This window comes from Falco cherrug, chromosome 2 (assembly GCF_023634085.1).
Source record: "Falco cherrug isolate bFalChe1 chromosome 2, bFalChe1.pri, whole genome shotgun sequence".
Lineage (NCBI taxonomy): Eukaryota > Metazoa > Chordata > Aves > Falconiformes > Falconidae > Falco > Falco cherrug.
In genome coordinates, this window is record NC_073698.1 from 47,236,110 (window position 1) to 47,263,721 (window position 27,612).

The 27,612-nt window shown below is 35.8% G+C and overlaps 1 protein-coding gene across 10 annotated transcripts in view; it reads right to left on the reverse strand.

The window, feature by feature from the left end:
- RBM26 (RNA binding motif protein 26) overlaps window positions 1-27,612 on the reverse strand; it is a 74,551-nt gene that overhangs the window by 17,777 nt on the left and 29,162 nt on the right. For 7 of the 10 annotated variants that reach the window (XR_008731124.1, XR_008731122.1, XR_008731123.1 and 4 more), the window contains exons 13-21: window positions 25,692-25,823; window positions 24,047-24,118; window positions 20,783-20,911; window positions 18,519-18,593; window positions 17,716-17,886; window positions 11,482-11,586; window positions 8,807-9,016; window positions 6,710-6,796; window positions 3,257-3,370 (exon numbers count right to left, since the gene is read on the reverse strand). Coding sequence is in view for 7 of the 10 variants with exons in the window: in XM_027801066.2 (XP_027656867.1) it covers window positions 3,257-3,370; window positions 6,710-6,796; window positions 8,807-9,016; window positions 11,482-11,586; window positions 17,716-17,886; window positions 18,519-18,593; window positions 20,783-20,911; window positions 24,047-24,118; window positions 25,692-25,823 (1,095 nt within the window). In the remaining 3 variants the exon portion in view is untranslated. The remainder of the gene's footprint in view (window positions 1-3,256; window positions 3,371-6,709; window positions 6,797-8,806; window positions 9,017-11,481; window positions 11,587-17,715; window positions 17,887-18,518; window positions 18,594-20,782; window positions 20,912-24,046; window positions 24,119-25,691; window positions 25,824-27,612) is intronic. The other 3 variants (XM_014277533.3, XM_014277532.3, XM_027801067.2) reach the window with 1 other exon arrangement.

Consider the following 27,612-nt stretch of genomic DNA (forward strand, 5'->3'; position numbering starts at 1 on the left):
ACTTCCACATAGGGGAACAACTAGAGGGGCTTGGATTCTCTGGCCTGGAGAGAAAGTAACTGAGGGCAAGTATGACCTGAGTCCATAGGTACTGAGTGTCTCAAAGTCAAGAGAGAACGATGGTCTTATTTTTGATGCAAGAGCAAGGGAACATCAAAATTAAACATGTAGCTGGCAGGTCCAATATAAAGACACTTATTCTGGGTAGACATAGTTGAACAGTACCATTCCCTGTTGTGGGTTATTATAGATGCTATTCAGATTCCAAAGAAACCAGACAAATTCATAAACTAAACACCTATCAAGGGCTTTCAACTACAAAGACACCACTTCTCTGACTCAGCAGGTCCCTGAAATGCAAACCACTGATGATTAAAAGCTTATCTCTACTTACACCTTCCCAGGCTTCCCAGACTCAGTAGTCGACTTTTTTGTTAGGCAACCAGTCGTAGAGCACAAGGCATCTAGGAAGCTTAGGTGCTTTTGTAATTAAGTGGCTGCTCACCAGCGATTTTCTAAAGCACTGAAGTCCAAAAGATCTACCTGATATTTTGACAAATAGTCTAGAAGCCCTGTTTCATTACTAAGAATGTCATTCTGCTGAATGACCTAGCTCCTTTTTTTCTTTTTTCAAACATCTAGTTTCACTCAAGTCTTAAGCCTGCTATCCCTCTTTAACACAGTAATACTCAGCTGAACTAAAATGGTCGTTTAGACATGGAAAAATGAAGGAAACCTATTTCATGTGTTTCCAACAGCTGCTATAAAAAGAAGTTAAATAAATTGCTCGAATTTTAGGCATGCAGAAACTCAAGAAGACATTTTACATATATAAAGAATGTGTGACTGAAACTCAGACCACTGACTATAACCTACGTCACCTGCCAATCTAATCCTGAGAAAGTCCCAAACTTTAAACAATAAAATTGTGTAAAATTTATTTTATGCAATTGGTTGAACTTCAGTTCATGAACACGCAGTTCTTGAACTCATCTATCTGGGATCTGGGGATCATAATATACTTCAAATACTACCTTAACCAAATGCTAAAAGCAATACAAAGTGCACAGAAAGAAAGAATGGCATTTAAATGCAAAATTTTCCAAGGATTATTGAATAAAAATCCCTCGTGTGAAGAAATTTGGTGAAGGTTAGGAGAACTAATTCAGTTGAAGAAAATTCAAATAAAAACAAATCTCTCACAGAAAAAGACAAAAGAATTACATGTATTTAGCTTGTTTTGTAAATGGACAAGGGTCACAGGTAAGTACATCAATCATGCTAAATTAAAAAAAAAAAAAAAACAACCAAACCAAAAAAACCTGTAATCACTGGGCCATGTAAGAATCCAGCAACACTTAAGTATAGGTAAACTCAGTATTTTTGTATTACACATTTCTTATCACCAAGATTTCAGCAAGCATACAAAAGCAACGATCAGCTAGGGGTTTTGATCCAAGATCAACTCCTACACATTTTCCACATGAATAATTAGCCAAGGAATGACTGCTGAGACAGTTCAGAGACACCTAAACCCAATATAAAATATTATAAAAAAACATTACTTCCCCCTTAGATTTTCAAAATCTGGGAAGTTTTAGTTGAGTTCATCAACTTATGAACTACAAAAAACTAACACCATGCAGTCTTTTCCCTGAGTTTTCTTTCCATACTTGATGACTCCCTTTAAAGAGAACAACCATCACCTAGAACAGATGTATCCCACTACCACAGGAACTTCTCAGCTGACAAGCTGTCATCACACATCTGGGCCTGAGGTCTTTTAGAGTTTGTAAATCTGTCCTTTCCCTCTGCCAGGGCAGCCAGCGCATGTCACTTGTTACAATCTTCATTCCCTTTTCCCCACTACCTATACCCCAGAGGCTCCCTCCTACACTTAGTGTCTTTAGGTGGAGTTAAGATGAATCTCTCTGTAGTTCACCTACTAGTGAATCTGTACTTTCCTTCCCAATTTACTCTGTTGAAGTGTTTGCATATCCCTCCATACCCTTCCTTCATTATGCAAAATGAAGAAGTCTCAGTGAAGTCATTACTCAATGAGACCTCTCAATAAGGTAGACTCCTTGCAGTAACAAATACTGCTGTTGATCTTCACAGGCAACACATCTCTGAAGTGACAAAATACCTAAGATGCTCTCAAGATTCCCCAATGTATCCTCTTGTTCACTCACAGCTCATTACTATCTGACAAAGCTTGATGTTTGTGTATCCAAGAGAAGTAGTATTTAATAAGTCAGAATGCACAAATGCCTAATATAAATACATGGTAGCGGAGGTAGTCTACCTGTCTTCAGCTGACATGCTAAAAAGAAATCAGCATTTTTTGAGATGGAAAACAAATACGCAAACTGACTTTCTTCAGAAAAAAGAACTAGAAAGTGAATACTATGTAGTGTAAAAAATACTAATAAAATTTGGTTATATCAAAACAATCTTGTGAAGCTGGTTCTATGGTAGGTCTGCCAAAACATCATAGGAAAAAGATACCGACAAAATACTATGACCAAGTAAGTCAAGGTGTACTTCTACTTCAGTTATTCTGTGACAATTATTTATACACAGTTAACTGACAGTAAATGAATTAGAAAAAAAGATTGCTTGACTTCTTCCACAAGTGGCATTTACTTCTCAAAATTCACCAACATCAGTTTTTTGAGTATAAGGAGTTAAATGCATCAAGAAATGTGGCCCCGCTATTCCTACCTTAACCAATTAAGGTTATTTGGACAAGACTTTAAGATCTTTCATGTACCATGATGAAGACTAACACTCAGCAGAGGTACTTCAGATGTCTGAATGAAGTTAGAAAAGGCTCTAAAATTATTCCTTCACCTGTACCAAGTCATATCTCTCTATAAAGGAAAATCAGATTCTGAAATTTGATCATCTAAGAAATTAATGCCTAAATCAGATGGTACAAAACCATGTTTTGGACAAAATCATCAAGCTCTCTCATGCAAGTTCAAACCCACTCCTTCCATTTTTTAGATACATCCTCTAGAGCTTTTTGTTGTGCAGGAAATCAAATATTTCTGCAAGGAAAAACAAAGCACCTGGGCTTTCAACAGCCTAGAAAACAAGAAATGTATTTATAGATAAATCCACTTTCTGGTGTCAAAATGAGTGAGATTCTAAAACAGAAGTATGAACCAATAGTTCATTTTCTTTTGGAAAAACTACGTTATTTCATCTTAGAAAAGAAAAATGAAAGAAGAAAAAGAAAAAGCGAGCTTACTTCCTCTTCATCAGGTTCAGCTTCTTCTGTTTCAACAGCTGACATACTAGCAACAGGCTTGTTCCATGCCAACTTTAACTCTTGTCCTTTAAAGCGAGATCCATGAATTGCAGCCTAAAACAAGTTTGAATATTTTAGTTATATATTTCTTTGTGAGGGGAAAAATTAATTAAAGTAATACTTAAATGCCAGAAATAAACCAACCGCCTGTTTTTTTCAAAAGAAAATCCAAGTAGCATCATGTTGAATTACTGTTAACAGGTTAAAACAAAACAACTTGATTCACTGCACATGGAATTCACACATCCTTTCAGGAAAATAATCAAAATATATTCAGAAGAAAATAAGCTTGGAAAACCATAAATCATTTGGTGATGCGGGTAACATACTCAAGCAACATCTTCCTGGTTTTTAACGTTATCTTGATGGATTCTTCACCTTTCAAAGATGGACACAAAACTGTTAATGCATAACTTACTGGAAGAAGTTACCCCACAAATACAAATCATTTTATATATTTAAAAAAAAAAAAAACAAAGAAAGACCCCAAACAACTGAAAAAAGCCCCTCTGTGATTACAATTTAACCTCCTGGAAAATGTTCCACTTCCTGTAAAGCTGTTGTAATTGAAATGTAAAAATTTTTAACTTATGGGATATTCATGCCTTTCTAAGTACTAGCTGCATTAAGTGGCTGCTTTGGAAATAGTATGTTCAAATTAAAGTAACATGAATGAGCATAAATCAGCGTTAGCAACATTTCGAAATAACCGTCATGGTCACAAAAGATTTATAGTACAATCTGAAAGCACAGCATAATGTGAAATGTAGAAACAATTACATGTTCAATGACATCTGAACATGAATTGTGTGATATTAAAGTCCCCAGGTATAAATTTTAAATCTGTACATATAAATTTATGATAAATTTAAAAGATTCCCTGCTTATTAAAATGCAGCTCAGGAGCTTTTTGTCCATGGTCTCATCACAATGTCACACAACTAGAATTTTTAAAAGTACTTATACGTGACATTTAGGTCCAGAAACAACTTGTAATCTTTGGATGAAATTACCACTACATAAAAATGCAACATTTTGCAACAGGGAATCCTCCTCTTCCTTCCAGGCTAGAACATACACAGTCATAAAGCCTAGGCCTATTTTCATTTAAGAAGGTAAAATATTATCTGCATTTACTTCACAATTGGCCTCAACAGAGGTTTTTAATGATTACCTTCTTCAGCTTTCTCCAACTGCCAGTCTTAAAGTCTGCTTTTGTAGTAAACACAAAATTCCAGTGGAAATATATTTAATATATAAGAATATCTTAAAGGAAAATACAGATTTTATTATATGTGATCAAACAGTTTTCATAAAATTTTGATTTTAAAATGAAGGTGCTATTAGACACAAAGTCATCTGACAAAAGTTTCAGTGCTATCTAGAATGTAGAAATCTAAAACATTGATCACGAATTCTGACCCAGCTAAAATATATACCCCCACTTTCTGGAACATATTCTGAACTTTACCTTGAAAACCCCACCCATTCTATTTAAGAGTGATTGAGGAAAAACATATTGATTTTTAATTGCAGTTACATGGGGGGGGGGGGGGGGTGTGCCGCACAGATAATGTTGACTTCAATCTTTCCATCAAACCTATTTCCCTTTTCCCCCTGCCCACATCTCTCTTCATTCTCTGCACTACTTTCTTTTTCAAGTGCTTCCTATCACTACACGTCTATGTTTGTTACTGCAAAATACTTCCATTCCCTGCTTTTTGGGTACAGAAATTTAGCTACGGCTGAAATGATTCTCCATACCTATTTTTAGGCAAAACAAGTAAGTTGTAACAGTAAAACTGTATTTTGCTGATAAACCGTTATCTGTAGTAAAACGCTGTCAAGATCCTTGTTGTGAATCATACTCCACCTGACAGAATTAAAGACTTCAATTAAGTTTTCTAAAAACAAGATTACTATTCCAGGTGACCTTTTTTATTTTCAGGGAAGTAGAAGTTCTGCTCAATACTTAAAGAGTATTTCTTACATAAACTACAACGTCAGAGAATATGAAGTTGAAAAAGGAGGTACCTGGTGTCAGGAAGCACCAAAACTGAAATGACAACCTTAATTCCGTCTACTTGTGAGTATACTAATCACAACAGCTTTTATCTGCAAGCAGGTATTTCTTATTCTCTCAGAACTTCTGTTCACTGAACTGTGTTCCTTCAATACATCTGTCAATTACTGGTTCTCCCTACCAGTCAGTACATACTATGTACCATTAACTACACTTCCTTTCTCACAGAGTAATTACAATCTGTATAGTTAGTGCTCATCATTGCTGTAACTAAGACTTTCACAAACCAAATTTCTGTGTTTCCGCAAAGCATCTTTGGCACATGCATCAAATTGTTTCTCAAAATATATAACCATAATGATACTGTAAGTGTTCAAAACTATTGGACCCATTGGCCCAATTTGCTTTGTAAACATCAGTATTTCTGTCAATTGTGTCATTGGTATCTCAAGATAAAGTGTACAAGAAGGGATGTGCCTGGCCAGGTATGAAAACTGTGTTCAAGTAAACTCCACAAGATTAACTATCAAAAAATAGAAATTTTGTGCAAAATGTAAACATAAAATGAAATCTTTCCGCATAACTATACTGTAAATATGAAACCATTCTTTCTGGAGTCCCTATCATTTTCAGAATACCACTCTCAACAGTGATGCAAGTATTATAAAGAAAACAAAATAATTTGCAGGAAAATACGTTATTTTGCACAGCTTCACACACTGCCTATACCATGGACAGAGTAAGGCAGGAGACCTGCTGAACCAAATAAGCCCTAATGAACCATATGTAAGACTGCTGAATTACAACACAAGTCAACTCTGGATTTTAGTTTCTAAAAGTTACCTCTATAATAACAAAGATTCCTAAAAAAATATGTGGAAAAAGAAGGAAGGGGAGCAGAGAAGAAAAAAAAAAAACAAACCCAGGAAAGAGAATCCCATCACATCAAATCACATTTACAGTATCACAGGTTTTCAGGCAAAGGTAAATCCAACTAATCCCAAATGAAATATACAGGGTCACTCTGCAGGATGTCAGTGAAGTTTCAGGAAGCCTGTGAGGGTACCAAATCTTCACGTGAAAAAAACTGGCAATTAAATAAAGATAAAACAAGACACCCAGCCAACAATTCCCAAGTGTTTCTCTTGATTTCTCTCTTACATCCTGTACTTTTTGCTAGAAGCATCCTCATTTCCTAAGGATTTCAGTACTGCCAGATTTGTTTTATCTAGAATTAAACTTTTGTGTCAGATTTCCTTTAAAATGCTTTAAAATACTTGGTAATATTACATTTAATCAAATATAGAATTATCATATAGCTAGAAAGTAGTTAAATGTTGCAAAGTATTTTCAACAAAGACTATACTCACAGCTTCAGCTTCTGCTCTTGTTTTAAAAGTAATCACCGCATGGAGAGAAGAGTCATCTATCTGGCAATCTTCAATTTCACCATATTGCTTTTAATAAATTAAGAAAAAGCTTAGAGAAACAGTTCACCTGTAAAAATGCTGTCTTAAAACAAATGCTCTCAAAAGTCATGTAACATTAGAAGTATACTTTTCACAGCCTTAATGCCAATCAGCGTATGTGTCTTTGCAATGAATACTGTTACTTCTTACTTGCTTTTCTAAAACAAAAAAGTGCTGTAGTCTCTGTATGTTTACAATCAGAAAATCCAAGTATGAAGTAAAATTATGACAGAAACAAAGTTGTTCTGCTTCAATATTTCTCTTTTGATCAAAGAAGGGATCTTGAGATGATTCCATTAGTCTATTACGAAACTCTTCCAACAAAAATATTTGTTAGATGTAGGGACTGTAGAAAAAGTTTCAAAATCAACTGGATTACACCATCTTAAGAACCTGACCCATCCATTCCTGCAATGGTCTCTATGGTATTGCCACCTTTCATGCTGCCACCAGGGTAAGCTGCAGTGCCTAACGTTTGTACTCAGGTGGAATGCACTGCTGATGTGCAGAGAGTTGTGACATCATATCACAGAAACAGAAATACAGCTCAGTGCACTTCAATGGCATTTGGAGCAAGTTTAAAACAGCAAATGCACAACCTGTAAAATGAAATAACATTTCTTCTCAGTGTTGTACTACTAACACTGTGAATAGAACTTATTTAATGACACTACTAAGGGAGGTTTCCGGTTAATATTTTTGTTCCTTCAAGATAGTAAGTTTAATACTACCTGCAATAAAACCAAAGAATAACAAGACTAAGTTATGTTTATGAAACAAACTGACACTACACAGCAAACTTAACAGTGGCAGATTCTCTGTCTTCATTTTTATATCCTTTGCAGTAAGAGATACATAATGAAATGAAAAACATGAAAGGGGACCAGCAAAATTTATTTTAGCAATGTTCATAATGCAGGCTACATCACAATGTAACGTTGTAGATCAAAACCAAGTTTTTTCTTATACTCCATCATTGAAACTGGACTCAGAAACATTCAGTGGTTGACCAAGTGGATTGTACAGTTTCATTTAGAAGTTCTGTGTTCTTAGTTTTACAACTAAAATTTGTTAAGTCATTGGTCAAATGTTCAGTCCATCATACATCTCTACAGAAAGTACATTTGCTCCCCTTATTGGTATGATGGTTCCCTTTTTGTTCCCCTATATAGGTATGGTGTGGTGTATTTAAGGGGAACAAAACATATACATATATATGTGTGTATATATATATATTTATAGCACTCCTGAAAACACAAAACCTTAAAAAAACCAGTATCATGGTGGAGGTATTTTTGTTGTGGGTTTTTTTCCGGTTGTTTTTTGTTGTCAGATTTTTAATTTTAAAAAGGAGCCACAGGTCCTTGTTGGCTCTTGTTCTTTTGAAAAGCTGCTTGCATGGCTGCCAGACAGGAATTAAGTTCACTGACTGGAGTAGAATTTACTGGACTTACTGGCTTTTGGACTTCTACTTTCAGAGAATCACTTCAATTCAATATTGAAGAAAAAAAACAATGGGGTGGGGGGACACACAGAAAAAGATTCACACAATTTATGCCACTAGATGTTTTTAGTATTCATTCCACAAAATAAACAAATTTCCTTTTATTCTAACCTTTAGTGGAGGGTAAAGTTTTTTATAAATTTATCTTGATTTCTCACTTTATTGTATTTGCCTATATATTACATAAATATTTGTAACAATTTCACATATATCCTCAACAAACAAAAACTTTTAAGTCATTACTTTATATTCCGAATTTCCTTTCATTTTAAGACCAAAACAATTAGTCTTGCTGGTTTATTCAACTAGTCAAATAAACAGTGTTAACTGCTTTGTTTTACCTTTTTCGGATATATCCTCTTTTTCCATGAACAGTTATCATGTTAAAGATTCATTCCTAAATAATATTTCCAGATTAACTGAATCAATAGAAAACAAGTCATTCAATAGAAGAACATCATCCAAAGAACAGAAAAGGTGAAATTGCCACATACCGCAAAATGAGGAAGAAGATCTTCTCTATCACTTTCTGTAAATGCAGAGATTTCTAATGCCCTAGGTCGATGATCCACAACTGCATGCACAGGAACTCCTCTGCCTCTACCCCGGCCTCGTATTCCTCTACCTCTGCTACGTGATGCACCCCGACCTCTTGCATGAACCCCTCTACCACGAACTGAAGAAAGAATCCCTCGTTTGGCAGCCTAAGATGTTTATACATAACACATTGATGTATTAAAATTCATAATCTAAGTATTCAGACAAAATTAACAAACACATATTCCAATGTCTCCTAAAAACACAATCCCACACAAGCCTCAGAAAGAGCAGCTTACAGGTCTTAAAATAATAAAAGGTGAACATGTTAGTAACACTAAAAAGCTAATACTGTTAATTATTAACAAATCAAAAATAGGATGGAAATAGGAAAAGAGAACCAGGTACTAAAAACAGGTATCAAAAGAGCCCTTATCTAGGAGGATAATTCCTCAGGGGAGAAAAAAATTGCAGTACAACATTTGAAATTTCACTGACAAATTTTCTTGATGTGATTAACTACTTAATTTGTCTCTTCATACTTGTCTCTTAATTAGTCTCTGAAAGTCCATCCAGGACTTTTTATTCTGACCAGAATTAATACAGCATAACACCGGTTGGCCACAGAATTGTGAGGTATGAAACAGAGGTTCTAATGAACACCACCAATAACAAAGTATTTGCTAAAAATTTGGCTCTACATACTAATTTCCATTCCCACAATACCTGTGTATCCTTTCTAAAGAACTGGCATGCACTCTCCAAGAAAAGTCAAAAAAGGCTTATGACAGTATCTCTGACAGCCATTTAAAAAATAATTTGCCAAAGTTATTTTATGTTTTAAAAAAGCACTTTCCAGGATTTAATTTCAGCATTTAGAACAAGAAAAAAAAATAATGATCTTTTCAAACCCAAATAGATCTGATGTAGGAAATGAATGGTAAATGAAATCACCGTAACAATGTTTTTAACATACCCTACAGTGTTTACAACTCAGTGACAGTGCTACTTAAATACCTGCCAATGATATCACTCATGAAGAGATCAATCTGTTACGGCTTTATTCATGAAATTATTCATGAAATTTTACAATAGCATATAGTTCACTTTTTAGTTTTTGTAATGAGATTCCTGCAGGTTTGCATTTGTTTTTTTAAAACATTTGTAAATGGTTAAAAGTTAAAGATTATGCTGTATACTGTCCAGGTTTTCTCACAGTAAAATCAGGGTCACCTAGAGCAGAACAGCAGGTTATGAGCCACAGAAGCAACACATGAATATTGTGAGAGTTAAACTCACGAAGACAATGTGCAAATAAAAATTTTTGTGAAGAATTTTTAAGAATAATGAAGAATCAAACACCAAGGGAAAAAACAAATCTGTATCTCTCCTTTAAATTACACAAGGGATAGATTTCATGCTGTTTCTTGAAACATACTTGTGTGCTTTATTAATAACCCTGTTTTTCTGCATCTACTTTGATCAGTATTTGCTAAAGGCTTCAGAATATTCATTTTTCTAGCAAAACATATCTTCCTGAAAGAGCAACATTTTTTTTCCAGACCCAATGAGATGGCAGAAGTTTAGCACACTCAACTACAGTGTAACTATCTTGAACAAGTACTTACTTTTCTACTGCTACTTTACATATCAGTCAATTCACATATTTTCTAAAACATACAATTTCTAAATAAGCTTTCAGTACACTTAGGAAATATTACTCAACATCAGAATATATATTGCTAACATAACCTTTTATATCATCTCTATTCAATTGGCTTGGCTTATTAACAAACCTATTTTCACAATTACCAAAGCTGCATAACAACTTAGTTTTAAAGTAATATTTTAATGCAACTTAGCCATATGTATGTGCACTGTGTTCATATGTAGTTATACATAAGACATGACCAAACTTCATTAAAGACAAGAGGGTTTTAAGCGACACAGCAGCCTGCTTAACAGTAAAAAGGGGTAAGATTATCATACGATTAAGTAGATGTTATACAATCATATAGGCAAGACAGTGCAGTGTAACACAGAATGACACCCACAGCATTCAGTTTCTCAAAATAAGACAGAGGTATGAAGAACCTTGCACAGCCTTTTCAATTACTTTACGCACAAGTACTTTAAGAAAAAGCATGTTTCTATACATTGAATACTACTTGGAACACTGTATTTGGTTTTGATAAGTCTTCCTTATCTTCAAACCAATGCTGTAATAATATTACTTTTGGCACTTCAGCCTTTTTGGTTAATCTCAGGAGGATGCTAACACTTAAGAATAAAAGATCAAGAAGTGTATTTTACCCCTTCTGTATCAAACACAACACCACCTACAGGTAACAATTTAAAAGCACTCCACACTCTCAAGGAAGTACGACTACCACAAATCTATAAAAAAATCACAGTTACAGAATTTAAATAGACTGGCAATCAAAATTAAAGACAATACTATTTCTCTACTTCAGTGGAATTCAGCAACTGATTTTTTTAATGTGTCCATCTACATGCAACTTAATATTGCACTCTGGAAAATTCCAAAGTTTGATATAGTACACAAGCTAATAAACATATATGACAATTTCTGATTAAAAGTTAATTGCTACAAAAGAAGAGACAAACATACTTCCAGCTGTAGCTCTGTATATTTTCGTCTTAATTCAGTAACTTCCTCCCCAGCTTGCATCTTCTTGTATAAATCCAGTTCAGTATCTAGTAACTCTTTCTGCATCTAAGAAATTGTTACGGTAAATTATTAGTTCCACAGTTCATGTTCTCTACCAAGGAAACATTTTTCTGATAAAACCCAAGAATCTATTGCTTTACTCCCATCAGCAGGCTATTTTGGCCAGCGCTGGCCTCCAGGTAAGGTAAAAGTCTGACACAGCACCTCTATCTGGAAAACAGATTCCTAGAAACTCTAAGGAAAGCAAATTTGAAACCTAGAAGCTGTAGCAGAATTTTAAACTTAACCATGTTGTGGTTTATGAATTCAGATCACAGATATAACTTTGCAGGTATACTGCTTCCTGTGCTAGGCTTTTACCTTCAAAACCAAACCAAGTACAAGTTTAGGAGTCTTCTTGGCAAGACAAAACTTCAATGTGTAGTAGTATGATCTGAGTTTGGTGATGTCAAACCTTTTAGACTACAAAGCCAAGGCCAATGGAACTTTTTCTGAACTACAGATACACAAAATAGAAAACGCAAAAGCATATGGTAGTGATGATGAGATTAAAACGGACACACACAAAAAAAAAGCAGTGCAGTTACGAATGAATACACATTCTCTAATCAGTATCAAGTAAAAGCATCCAAGTTTATCCAAGTTCTGTTCAGACCACAGTAGAAAAAGCACAGTGACAAGACTCTGCTAACAAAAGGTTGGTCACTGATGCACCCAGAGTCGTCTTCCAGCACACAGTACATTAAAAAAAATTTTTGGCCAGTTCAAAAATATATATGAAACTGAAACGTGTCTCTGAACCAAAACTGAGACATGTTCATTGCAACCACTGAGGTGCATGTACAGGTGCAGGAAAGACTTTATGCGAGCATGAAAATTTTATTTGAAGTTCTGTTCCAAACTAAAAGCTTTCTTTTTTTATTTTCCTTTTTTTTTTTTTTAATGGGAAAAACAGCAGCCCAATGTTCCAGTAACATCACAAATGAAGAATAAAATTACAGATGATTGTGAAACAGTTTTGCATTTACACCCACTGATTCAAAACCACCGCATGTATTCAAAGGCTGGCTGTCAAAAGACAAAGATTTTGCAGTTGTGACAGTTGGAAACCAAGTATCATCACTGAATGACAAAGAAAGGGGTTTTTTTGTTTCTTTGTTTTTTCCTGAAAGCTTTAAAAGAAAAAAACTGGATTATTCAACTGGCAACCTCACCCTGAACCCCTTTCAGCCCCATTTTCCGCTTACCTACAGCGACCACAGAAAAAAATCCATTATCTCCTGTATAATGGTTTTCAAAGTTTTCAAAATTGGAAAGTGTTTCTCTCAGATCCCACTGTGTTGCAATGACAAGGCAAAACATCCACTTCTGAAGTTCAATAATAACCACCAGTTGGAACTCAGAAAGCAGCCTGTGACACTGGTGGCGTAAAGACTTTTGAGGTTTATTTCTAGTGCTTTTAATGAAAATTTCTCTTTTATAGAGTTGTGCCGGGTTTCAAAAAGAAAATACCTCCTTCAAGATACAGCAAGAGGCAGCAAGGGTTCCTACACTCAGGAGGCAAGAGTATTTTGTAAACTGCATGAACTGGAAGATGACAAAAATAGGTAAAGATAATGGCACAGTTACATGGGCCTCAAGTTTGCAAGGTCTTCTGAGCTGTCCAGGTTTTAAACGCTAAGAAAATGCAAGAGAACCTGGAGCAAAGCCTTTCAGAAAATTGTCAAAATTGTAAATTTTAACAGAAGACTCCATTAATTCCCCACTTTCACAAAGGTCAGATGGGACTGATTTTCTCTCTTTCAGATGTTAACAAAACAACGCTCACAGATAAAGCACAATCTCCCTGAGAGGAAAGCTATCAATAACATCAGCTTTTCTACAGTTCAGATTATTTGTTTGTTAGAAAATGGGTTTGCTTAGAATGTTTCTTCACTTTCCAGATTACTAAGGCAATGAAAAACCAGTTGAAGAACTTCATTAAAACGGTAATTCAAATTAGCATATCACCTTGCTTTACTAAGTAAAAACAACAATCACACAAGGAAGCAGCGGACCAGGTTGCCAAGCAGAGGGTGACATGGGCAGAAGAGACCTCAACATCAACAAAACCAAGCTGAAGGGGGACCACCTCAAGCACACACATACCAATCCACATACATGAGGGAGGGCCTACAGAACAGCATCATGGGTGAAGATCTCAATTCTTTCAGGGAAATCAGTGCCTCTGGGAACAGCCTGTACACACTAATACATCCAACAAGTGAAGAATGAGGAAGATCAGATCTGTGTGCAGTTACAGGGCTACAATCTCACTGGGACTACAGAAGTATCACAGAAAAACTCACACAACTGGGGCGGTGCAGAGGATGGATACAGTCTCTTAAAGAAGGACAAGCCAGGGTGGCAAGGAACAGGAGTTGCCCTTTAAGTGAGAGCGTAGTATGAATGCAGAGAGCTCTGTCTGGGGACAGATAACGAACCAGACCAAAGTTTATGAATCAGGATTAAGATGGCAGACCTATGCAGGTGACGTTGCAGCGGGTGTGTACTACACACTGATGAGGTAAAAGAAATAGATGAGGCTTTCTTCAGACAACTGGAAGAACCCTCCTGTTTGACAACCTTGAGCCTGGATATCTGCTGGAAAGACAGGATCATTTTCAAGAATCACATCCTCCAAGTTCCAGAGCACGTAGGAAATAAAGCAAAGGTGGCAGGATGCCTGCCTGGATGAGCGAGGAGATCCTAACAAAACTTAAATCCAAAACTAAGATGTATAGGAGGTGGCAGTAGGGTCAGATTACAGAAGGAATGTAAACTAACTGAGCATGCAGGCACCAGTTTGGAAAGCCGAAGCCCACCTAGAGTTGAATCTGGCAAAGGGGGCAAGAAACAGGAAGGGCTTCAGCACATGTGTCAGCAGCAAGAGGAACACTATGCTGTGAAAAATGTGGGCTGACAGCTGAATGTGAAAGGGGACCTGGCAATAGAGGGCATGGGAACAGCTGAGGTACTCTGTAACTCCCACTCCTCAGACTTTACTGGAAAGACTCACCCTTCAGCAATTCTAGATCCTGAGACTAGTGGAAAAGCAAGAAGACTTACTCTTGTTGGAAGAGAATCAAGTTTGGAAACATTTAAACAAACTGGACATACACAAAAACCTGGGACCCAACAGGATGGAACCCTTAAATACTAAAGGAGCTTGCTGAAGTCACTGCAAAGCTCATGGCATCTGGGGAGGTTCCTTGGGACTGAGAAAAGCAAGTATCACTCTGATCCTCAAGAAGGGCAAGGAGATCTGGGGAACTGCATGCTGATCAGTCTCACTACAATCCCTGGGAGGAGGAAGGAGTAAATGACCTTGGAAACCATTTACAAGCATATTAAGAACCAGGTGATTGGGGACAGGGAAGGAGAAATCATGCTTGACCTTAACAACTGTCTAAAATGAGATGACTGGCTTGGCGGACAAGAGCAGAGTAGTGGAAGTTGTTCATCTTGACCTCAGCAAGGTTGCTGATACTGTTGCCCACAACACCCTCACAGCCAGAAGGGTGAAGCGCTGACTAGATAGGTAGACAGTGAAATAAACCGAGAAATGGCTGAACTTCTGGGTTCAAAGGCTTCTGATCGGTGGCAGGAAGTCCAGCTGGAGATCCGTCACTAGTGGTGTAGCTCAGCAGTTACTGCTGTTTAACACCTTCGTTAGTGACCTGGATGGTAAGACAAAGTGTGCCCTCAGCAAGTTTGCAGACAATACAAAATTTGGAGGAGTGGCTGGTACACCAGCTGGTTGTGTTTCCATTCAGAAGGCTCTTGATATGCTGGAGAAATGGGGCAAGGGGAACCTTCTGCATTTCAACAATGGAAAATGACAAGTCCTGCATCTGGGAAGGAATAACCCCAAGCCACCAGGACAGGTTGGGGGCTGTCCAGATGAAGAGGACCTGACGGGTCCTGGTAGCAGAAAAAAAGCTGAATATGAGCCAGCAATGTGTCCCTCTGGCAAAGGTGGCTGACAGCCTCCTGGACTGCATTAGGAAGAGCACCACCATCAGGGTCTAGGGAGATGATCCTTTTCCTCTACTCTGTAGTACTGACACCACATACAGAGTGCTGTGTCCAGTTCAGGGCTTTCCAGCACGAGACATACACTGCAGAGTCCAGCAAAAGGCCACAAAGATGATTAAGGGACTGAAGCATCTACTATACAAGCAGAGACTGACAGAGCTGGGACTGTTTAAACTTCAGGAAGGTGGCTGGGGGTAGATCTTATCCATGTATATAAATACTCAATATGGATGAGTAAAGAAGATATAGAGACTCTTCTTACTGGTGCCTGGTGATGGAATAAAACAATGCCCAGAGACCCCTTCCAATCTCAAAAATTTTGAGCAATTTTGTGTTACTGGACTATTTTCTTGTCCGCTCCAAGAATTTACTGGACTGCTCTCAGGATAAGTTGTCATGGGTTAAAATGCTGCACTGACGTTTTCTAGTCAAGAATTTACCAAGTTTTCATAATGCAACTTGCTTCCTCATTTCTATAGGTCTGGATTAATTTCCTTGCATGTGACAAAAACCACAACCCACTGTTACTCTTGGATCAAACTGATATAAACTATTTTTTCCTGTTCAAATTTATGAAGCACTGTACACCATCAGCAGAAGATTGTCAAAAACACAAGGCTTTAACAAACAAATGCAGCTTTAAAAATATTAGTCCAATTTCTAGGACTTCTATGGTTCAAATTCACCCTACAGAAGTATCTTCCTTCAGACCTCTAACAATTTTTTCACCAGAGAATGTCCACTCTCTCTCAAAAACATGATCACATCAAAAATAATCTCTTATCTCCAAAAAGATTAAAAACCTGAATTCTGGGATTATTACCCTTAGTCCCTCTAAAACACAGTAGAATATTCCACTGCAACTGAAGTTGTTTTAACAGGTATGAACTAACTTCCAGAAATTATAGTCTATGCCCATTTTCAGGATGAAAATACACTGCTTCAACTTTTTCCAGACTGTTGTAATGATGTAAGAAGCTACAGTGAGTACATACACATCATTCCAGTATTTTTTCTTGATATTCCTTTTCAACATTGTACATCACTGTAATTTACACTGCAGTTACTTTTAAATCCTGTATTCCTGTGTAAAATAAAGCAGTAGAAATGCTGCTTCAAACTGAAAACTATTGATCCATTTAGATTAAACCTAGGTTGCAACATTACACCATCTTTTTAAAACAGAATCCCAAACATTAGAAGAGAAGACTACGCATTCTGAAGATTTAAAAACTGAATGAAAACAGCCAGAAAAGATCAAGACACTTTGTCTGGAAAATCCACAGTACAAAAATCTGCTCTTCTATTATTATGTACTGCCTCACTTTATAAAGCAAGAAAAGCTTGTCATATCTAGAACACTTATTAATTTCTTAAAACATTATTTCTCAATGTCTCACCTAATTTTTAATCACCGTGTGACCTGTTTAGGAACAAATACTTTATATAAAAAACCAAAATACTGCATTTTGAAAAGGTAATATAAATTACATCTTTAAGCAGTTGGCAAACTGGTTACAGCTTGATACTAACAAGAATGGTAACAGAGAAACACCTCTCACAAGTACAACCCAAACATGGGAAGCTAGATCAAAGGAAAAGTGACCAGTACAATCTTCAATCTATAAAATTAAAATATTGAAAAATTTCAGTGACATAAAAAGCCCCAGAAAATTATGTATCAGTACAGTAGTAAACTAATTTCATGAAGCATTTTGTGTATTAAACCTGACCAGAAGATATCTGCGTTGCATAATGACAATCCATTTGCATGAGAAATGCTATTTTCATGATTTCTATTAAAAATTTAAGCAAGCAATAGACTATACATAAAAATCCTATGATTTTTGTTTTGCTTTTTGATTTTCCAGATGATGCAATATCCGTGTAACAATGGGTAAACCTTTCAGACAAAAGCATTTTTTTACAATTAAATATGTTCCTTTAAAAAGAAGGCAAAACCAACCTCACTTCAAAGACAACTTCAAAATTAAACCACTACGGTTCTAAATACTGCTGATGTGGCTATGTATTTTTATTCTGCTGACATAAGCATGTGAATTCATCTTATTAAAAAGCTGACCAAAACTTGAGTACCTGAGTCTTAGTTTTCAGGCTTTTTAAAGGAACCCCTCCTCCTGGTGATACACCTTTTAATTCATCCTTTAACTTGGTAATGCTATTTGTCAAAATTTCCAGTGTTTTCATGATTTCTGCTTTGTCTTCTGACTTCATAGCTTTATTCTTCTCCAGCTTTGAAATCAGCATCTGTTCAATGTAAAAAAACAATTTTTGTTTAGCAACTACTATTACAGATCTGTTTTCCAGTAGACATTACAACTAAGGGAAAAACAGAATATTGCATTTCTTTTGTTGTGAACTTCAAACTCAACATACGGAGCTTTTATTAGTTTACATTACAATAAAACCTTTGTCTGAATCTCTAATTGATTTGCTAATGCATCTGATATCTCCATTTCATTTGGACAGATTTGCTAAAGATACTCAAATAATTACAAAACTTTTATTCAACTTAAATGACGTTTTGGCCTTTTTCTCCTCCAAAGCCTCAGTACATACATTTTCTATATCAATCTCCCCGGCTCTTGTCAAGTAGAACTCTCAAGCTTTCACTTCTCCCAAAAAACATGCGTGTTGCACCCAAATTAGGCAATTTCAACTACAACTGCACTTAAAATTGCATAAGCTTGTAGTTTTAAGTGAACTGACAAAGACAAGTTAGATTAAAACTCTAAACTTAAAATAATGTGATAATACCATTCTAAGAGAATACTTATTTTACAGGCCAGTTTTGTAGCTCATACTTACAAATACTAAAATGTCTTAAAGTGAAATGGGATTTTACAACTGAATTGCTTTCTTTAATGCTAATGTTTTACCTTTTGTGTTTCAATGTGCTTCTCTAAGATTTCTTGCTTCTTTTTTCTTACATCTTGTTGAAGTCGTAATGCTTCCTAGAAGCATAAAAAAAATGACAGAAAGTTTCTAGATTTTGAAAAAAATGACAGAAGAATACTAAATTATAGTTGACAACTATACAGTAGCAACTTAACAATAACAAGGAAAAAATCAGTAACAGAAACTGAAGGTACTAACAGGCAGTATTTCAGATTATGTTTTGGAAAGCAATGCACCTCCAAATTAGTAAAGGATCTAATGACTACTCTTAGTTAGATCTGTGCTGGGAAGACGTCATTACTACTTACGTACACAGTAACCCCTTACACAACTCCACTGAAAGCAATATAATACAGTACTGCAAGAGGTACAACACATAAGAGTTTAAATGTGCAAGGACAGTATATTGAATTCAGTCTAAATTAAGTCCCTCAATTAAAACATATTCTCCAGTACAGTTAAAGCAAAAAGAATACATATTGTTTTCTAAAATTAAAGCATTACACAAAGAAACACATCTCTCTTGTGTCTGACTGCTATAACTTGTGAGAAGTACCATTGCTCAATCTGCTAAAAAGAGAATCTTGACATTGCAATGGGAAAATCAAAATGAATTGAAACTGATAAAATCTGACATATTGAACTCAGAAGGAGAAGCAGGAGGAAATGCCACAGCTGCTGTGCTTTGCTCCTACTCATGCTGCTTGAGAGAAAGCAATTGGTTCTTGCTCTCAGATACAGAATGTGTAAGTCTTGAACACTGGGACACTTGCAGAAAACAATTAAGGAGCTTTGATATCAAGCTATTTAATGGGATAAAAGCTGAGAGGTAGAAGATGATTTTGCAGCTCTAGATCACCAAACAACTGGGATCAGACTGCAAGTGAATTATCTTATATAAAGAGTGTAAATGTACAACAGCCATAAAAAAGAAATAGTAATAAGGTTTTTCTGTGTCTTCTGAAATACTGAAATTCTACTGCATGAAATGTTAGTTTTGCAATACAGTGTGCATTTTTCTGAAGGGAAAGGGAAGATAAGACAAAAGGGTGAATGCTAAGCAAAACTAGGGAGACAGGAAGAAAGAAGGGAGTGAGTCCCACAAAATCATGTTTTTCCACAAGTACTAGTATATAGTAATAAAAATCTCTGAAGACAGGAAGGAGCACAACAGCACATGAAAAAAAGAGCCAATCCCTTCACACATCTTCAGTGTCCTTCTCTCAAAAAAACCCAAACCTACAGCTGTTTATGATGAGTCAATTTTATTACAAGCTTTTTGCCATTTCACAGGCATTTAGCATCTTAACTTGAAAGGTAAAGGCTCTATTTCTGAAAAACATGTTTTAGGGGACAAATATGAAATGAAATTCCAAGATTGGAAGTGATTTCTTTGAAGTCTGGACCAATGCCACAACTGACATGCAGCTACAAACTGTTATTTCAAATTATATTAGACATCAGTTACAGAAGTTTACCAAATTGGCTAAAAATCCTACTTTAATGGTTACACAACTTTCAATACTTAGGTTTGAACCTAACTTAGTATTGACCTCTTAATCTGTGGTTTGAAACCAGAAAGATAAACACTGTTCTATTATTTAGCTTTCTTAAGGATAAGAATAAAACTGGAAAAGGAGCTTTACTGGGCTCTTCTGAAAATTCTAAGCAAGCTAAACTACAATTGAGCAACCTATTCAAGGCCAAATGCATTTTTGTTGTATTTCCTCTCTAACATTAAAAAAGAGAGAGAGATAGATAACCTAATGCTATATGCAGGACAACTATAGTTTGAAAACAATAAAACGCATAGTCATACAGTTCTCAGTTCTCTCAAGTAAAGAAACAATTTTGGTCACAAGTATAAAATACACTGATATTACTGATGATAATAAATGCCAGTTCCATAAAAGCTTAAGAGAGATGAATAGTGACTATACTATACTCCCTTCTCGCTCACAATAAACCATTACTACCTCAACACAGAGGTTCTGCTTCCAGGAAGAAGTGTTTCACATTTTTAACTTCCAGAGTGTTTTAAACCTGCTCACACTGCCTGAATATACACTGAAAAAATAATAAAACAATGCTGAATTTTCTTGTCCTTTGAAGAGAAATTATGGTGAATTTAATCTTATAGCTAGTTTCATCTATGCTCTGGAGATGAATATACATAGTGCACTATCTCTAGTGGTCACAAGTTCCCGATCTAGGTCTATTTTATAAAGAAGCATATTTAATTTACCTGTTTTTTCTTCTGTGCTTCATTAGAGTCTAGCACGGAAGTGGAAACAACAGGCAAAGATTTCTGTGCTGCCTTCAAAGCAGCAGGGTTGTACACAGTTTTTGTCAAGCCAGTAGAAGTGGATAAAACCTATAGGAGGAAATCATTTTATTTTTTTGCCAGTGAATTTCAGGTTTTTTTAAAAAAAAAACACAAGTGCTTAAAAATATATGTCTTTTCTTTTGTCTGTTTTGATGATATGAAATATAAAAATTTGGTGTAACAATTATATTTGGAGTTGCTGAAGTGAAACCATTTTTGAAGAGGCAGCACCACATCAGATATATAAGAATTATAAACACCAGATTATTCCGTATTTCCCTATGGAATTCCATAGAGATTTCACACGTACTTCCAAGTTTCAAATATATAAAATTTGATGTATTTGAGTATGTTAAGGAAACATAAGACTAAGATTTTACCAAGAGTAACCAAAGTTTTTCTTTTTTTATTTTGAAGTTTAAAATCTGATTTTTCATGACGGCATGAATTTTCCGAGCAAAAATTCAACATGATTTTAGAGATTAAGGTCCAAAATAGATACAACAGTTTTCATATGCCATTTGTGCAAAGCAGAGCTTGCACAATCAACAAGCAGCAACTCAAGTACAGGGAAGTCTTCAACATCATACAGCAAAGGAAGAGACTCCTATGTCTCTCTGTTCTCTTTCCTACATTTGTAATGAGGTATGAAATTTCTCCATGACTTACTGAAAACACAGTCGCCTGCTTCACAATCTCTCTAAAGTATACTGTGTACATCTCCATAATACCTGAGGATTGGGACTACTCTGTTTTCTTATCACATTCTTTAAAGGACTTTTTGGCCATGTTAATGTTGAAAAATCCATGGCTAAGTGCTGGAGATAATAGAAGCATGATCTTGTCTACCTTGTTAGCAAATCACAGCAATTATGCCATTGGTATAATTTTCAGGAGTTTAAAAATACTTTATATATATATATGTGGAAAATTAAAAGATGCATGCAGAGTCTATTGGTCACCATGCACTCCATAAAATAAGATACAGTGCCCACCAACAGAAGAATAAAGAGACAGCCAAGAAACATTAGAAAGAAGGAAAAAAACCAGAGATCAGAATAATTTACAACAGGAACGCTTCATATAAAAGCTTTTCACTTTGCTGTGCTATTTACACTATTTCTTCCCATAGTAAACTATTTTCTAGAGTAGGCAGTGCAGAGAGGAGAGGAAAACAAAAAAAAGCAAAGCATGTTATGGGGTATATTAAAATGCTCTAAGCAGGCCATTATAAAGGAGATTAATAAGTTTTTAAAAGTTTCCTTAAAGCACATTAATATATGCACATCCCAATCATATAGTTCCTATTACAAAGTAGCTTTAGGACAGGCTACATCACAAACCGAGGATCACGTAAAGACAGAAATATTGATACACTCCTTCTGCCCTGAACTGTCTTCAAGGCAGAGTGAACCATGCTTCCTCATCTCTTAATATAAGGACAGGTGCCAAAGCAGATGTATCTGCATCGACTAATACAGAAGAGCAAGAAGCAACACACTGATGTCTTCTAAACCTCTTAGTACTATTCAAGAGAAGGACCAGTGTGAATATCTTCACAATTTCATAAATTGCAAATCCCTATACAGATCTTAAAAAGCCTCACAATGACTGTTTCATCTACTTTTCCTCCTGCTCTTTGGGAAGCATAGCTACATACTCTCTTACTGTAAAGTTTCTGTCAAATCCTGCACTCAGAAGCAAACAAAAATCTAGGACATGACTTCAATGGTTTTGACAGCTGTCAGTCATTTAATGTCTAATGGTTATAGAGCATTATCACTTGCAAACTAAGCAAGGTATTTCCTTGTAAAGGGACTGCAGTAGGTAAAAACAGGTCAAACCAAGTTTCAGAGTCTTGCTAAAATTGCCAAAGGAAACGGCTGCTTCACAGCCAGCCTGTTGATCAGCCCGAGCAGCCCATTAAAATCAAACACTACTATAATACAACAAAGCGGAAAACTATTTTAGCATGAATTCACTCTTTGTAGAAAAGTGCTTCAGGATAACTCAACTCTTACGGAATGCAAAAAGAAAAAAAAGTATTTCCACTCAAGCTGAACCAGACTTCCTATTTCTAAAGTATACAGTATTTATGTAAAACATAGTTCAGGAATACACATTAAGAAATTTATCTGCAACTAATTTAGGGCAACACGAATGCAACTGATCAACTGAACAACAAAATGCAAGCAAGAAGCCAAGATCAATGCATTTAGGTGGACTGCTTGGCTTGAAATGAGTTGGAGACATCCTCTACAATTACAACTCCACATGAAGTATTGTTACCTTTGTATGCCAAGTACACCATAGTATCTTTAGAGTGAATTTTACTTGTCTGATTCCACTAAATGCATTAACTACCATACTGTAAGGGGGCAGGGGGGAAATGCAGTGAATGCTTCATTCATTTCAGGTCACGTAAATTTTCCAACAGAAGAGATATGTACCTAGGCAGAGGAATCTTGTTACCAGGTAAAACTTGTTGCCTTTCTGCCAAAAGTATTCTCAAATGAATGTTATAAACACTGAGGAAGCCTGTCCTCTAAGGTGCTAAATAGATGTGGATTCATGAACTCTGCTACTAAAGTAAGCACATCAACAACTCCATGAAAATTGCAACCACTGGGCAAAATACATAACTCACAACTACAATTCAGACACACCTTTCCCACCTCATCTCTCTTTGTCCTTCCTACACTGATTGATTTCCACTTTTATCTTTCCACAAGTACTGCAGATTTCAGACCAGGTAAGAGAGTAAACATTTACAGCATCACCTCTTTAAGGGACATAAAAGCCCAAAAAAGTTTTTATAGGAAGACTTTTCATAGATTCACATGTAGTGTCAAAACTCATTTATTTTTAAGACTTATTTCTGCATTCTTCTAACAACTCAGGATCCTGGAACATAACTAGTTATTTTCATGACTGAATAAATGGATCCTATTACATTAAAATGAAAAACACAGAATAGCAGCTTCTGTCTTATGTGGTTGTATTCTTATAATAATTTAGCCATCTGCTAAGCTAAGTTTCAATATATTATACTTGATAAAACTAACCTTTAACAAGTAACTATTTGTAGTTCTGAAACAAAATATTGACACAAGGGGGTTTATAATATTATTAATTCTATCAAAATTAAATGTGAGAGAAAGAGAATATGAGACATTCTCTTACCTTTTCAGTTGTTGGAGTAACTGGCTTTGACACAAAACCCAGTCTATCCTTCACAGATAATTTAGTCACATTCTAAAAAAACAAAACAAAATACAGTTCAAATATACTTTATGATTATTTTACTGTTTCCTGTGTAATTTCAAATGTTAGGAATTTAGAAAAAACACATTTAACTGATAAAACCATGGACTTTTGAGAAACAATACAAGAAAATAATATTAAAGCAGCTGATAAAGTGAATTTTAGATACTTGATTTTACAGTTACCATACATCTATAAATAGATTGGATAAGACAAAGATTAATTTGGAATCAAAGATTATGCTTTATATTTTTTGCAAGAAGTCCATGACATGCTAGCTGGCATAGGATCATTTACACAGGCCCTTTTAAATACACTTAACCTTCTTTTTTTTTAAATCTGCTATTTGCAGGTGTCAATTGCAGAAAGTTTTTGTTTGAATTTAAAATACAAATGTTTTCGGAAGTGTGGTAGTCTTCCTTTTCAGAAATAAAACCAAAGTAGTGGCACAATGCTAATAATGAAATACTTTTAACATGATAAAAAACTAAAGGTTATTTCTAATGGGATTAACATGCCAGATCCTATCATTAGTCATATTGGTACTGTGATTGCATTGTTCCTTGTACCAAGGGTTACATACAAATACTGAAAACACCCTTAGATTTAGATGCTGACCATTGGCCTCTAATGATTTTAACCGCTTAACAGATAAAGTACTAAAAAAAGGACAGCTCTTAGTTCTTTGGATAAAACCCAACTTTATTTTGAAATCTGAACACTGCACTTTAAGACAACAATACTGAAATAGTTTCAGAGCCTGCTGGTTTTGGGTTTTCTTTAACCTAAGTAAAAACTATGATACTAAAAATTAAGTACCATGCTTGGGTAAGCATCCTGGTTTCAGCTGGGGTAGTTAATTTTCTTATTAGTAGCTGGTGCATCCCTGTGTTTTGGATTTGGTGTGAGAACAATGTTGATTACACACTGATGTTTTTAGCTGTTGCTATGTAATGTTTACACTAAGTCAAGGAATATTTAGTTTCTGAGGCCTTGCCAGCAAGAGGGCCGGAGAGACACAGGAACTTGGGAGGGGATACAGCTAGAACAGCTGGCTCTGAACTAGCCTAAGAGGTATTCCACACCGTGGTGAGCAGTGGTACTGTGCATCACTGGTTCTCTTTTCTCCCTTCCCTTTGGACTGCACTCCTTCTCCCCTTCTCCCTCCTTTTCACTGTAAGTGCTATTATTATTATTGGTGGTGTTTTTTTTAAAAATTTTATTTCAGTTATTAAATTGTTCTTATCTCAGCCCTCGAGTTTTACATAACTTTCTGATTCTCCTCCCTGTCCCTCTGGGTGACGGGGGAGTGATCAAGTGGCTTCAGGTACTTAGTTACTGGTGGGGGTTAAAACACAACAGTAAGAAAGCCAATTTTCATTGCACTGAGGAAAATTTTAATGTCAAAACACCATTCACAATCAAATGAGATGTACATGTAAGTAGTAAATGTGTACTTGCACTACATGAGTAACTGTAATGTATGAGCATTCATACACTATGTAACCTATTACATGCAAGAAAGAAAAACATGCCAACTGATTTTTTGACAGTCGTAACATACCTGAGTGACTTCTGTGTTGGCACTCTGTGCTTCTGCAGGCTCAATATTACTTGCAGGTACGGGACCTAATCTCTCCTTGACTGATTGTTTCACTACTGGTAAACTAGGTTGCTGAACTAAGGGTTGTATAACCTGTAACAACCCCCCCACACCGCCAAAAAAAAAAAGCACATCATTATATTAACAACAAAAGGTTGCTACATATGTAGTTCAATAAATACCCAACGAAATTGCTGTAATGGCATTTAGATTTACATTACTTCCCTTCTATCATTCAAAAGCTTTTTCACTTTTTCACTTGATGGCAAAAATACACAATTCATGATATTTAGGATGTTATACTGGCTATGTAGTGCATACAGCAATAATATCTATTTTGCACTTGTAGCTCACAGAAGTGATCAAACAACTCTGATCTATTTCTATTAATCATGTCTACTCTGACTACCTTAATTTCAACCTTTTAGAACTGAATAAAATGTGATAACCAGTCTTCTGACTCCCTTCAGAAGTCTTTCATCATCAAGCATTTGATTATGGAAAGGCAGAATACAAACTTGTACCATAGAGACTCTTGTTTTTTACAGCAATATGTCACTTTTCATCTCCTACGTATTTAACTTGGAGAAAACAGAAGGAAGGATATGGAGACATGCACTCATGGGGCTGAGGAAAAAGAAAAGAGCAAGCTAATCTTTGAACCTACCATGGATATGCCCTGACAGCTAGCACGTTGCTTTTTTTTTCTTTGACAAAAACATTAAACACATTTAAGACCAAAAAACCATGCTTCCAAGCAAGCTTCCTGTCATATTTATGACCCTCAAGAGGTCACCTAATCCATTCCCTCACTCCAGGACAAAGTCAGCTATACGTAAACCATTTACAGTATATACCTATGTAGTTCTTACAAATTTCTAATGAAAGAGGTCCTATCGCTTCTCTAGGCAAAAGTGTTTCAGCATCCCCCAGCATTAGAAAATTTTAATATCTAATGTAAATCTCTTCTGCTGCCTTTAAAGCCCAGTACTTCTTGCTTTTTCTACTACAGACAGATGTAGAGAACACATTATTTCTGATTCTTGGCAGAAGCCTTTTATTTGTGGATTAATTATGGTTGACTCCCACCACTTTTACTAAATACTTCCACTTCTTTCAGGATTTCCACAGTAAGAAATTTCCAAAGTAATCCTGCTGAGGAAACATCAACGCTCAAGAAATTCTGCAGGACCAGATACTAGTGAAGGGGCGACTTAAAAGCCAACTCATTTCTTGTTGAAAAAAATCCAAAAGCCTGTCTTTAGTGCCTGACGGAAAAAAAAAACTGGCCAGAAACCAGTATAAATACAGGTAAAATTCATTCAGCTGCAATTAATTAATACACCAGAAATCTTGATAAAAATTCAAATACATATAGTATGTGAAGTACTGTAAGAAAAGAGCTTCCCTACTACTTGTAGATATGATATCAAATACTGATTTCAATGAAAAGGGAAGAAAAAATTCAGGTTCCTGAAAGGATTATGAATTACAAATACCTGTTTACAGACTGAACAATTTGATAACTGTTAAATTCTGGGATAGAAGAACATGAAAGCGCTGCACTTAAAAGTTTAACTTCCTGTTTAAATTTTTCTTAGCACTGTGTGCCCTCTTTTGCCTGTAACAGACTTCAAACTGCAGTCTCCTCACACAGGCTGAAAAGCTGTTCTTTGTGAAGTGGGAACCCTTAATACTGTCACCTGGTAGCAAGGGGAATTCATTCTCTAACCATCAAGGTTAACTTGCCGAAGGTGGTATGCTGGGAAGCTAGTAACATCACTAAAAACTTAACGCTATTTAAAATTGATATTTTGCAAAATCACAAATATACAGATACTTGTTTGGAAACACACAGTTAATACTCCGAAACTGTTCAAGC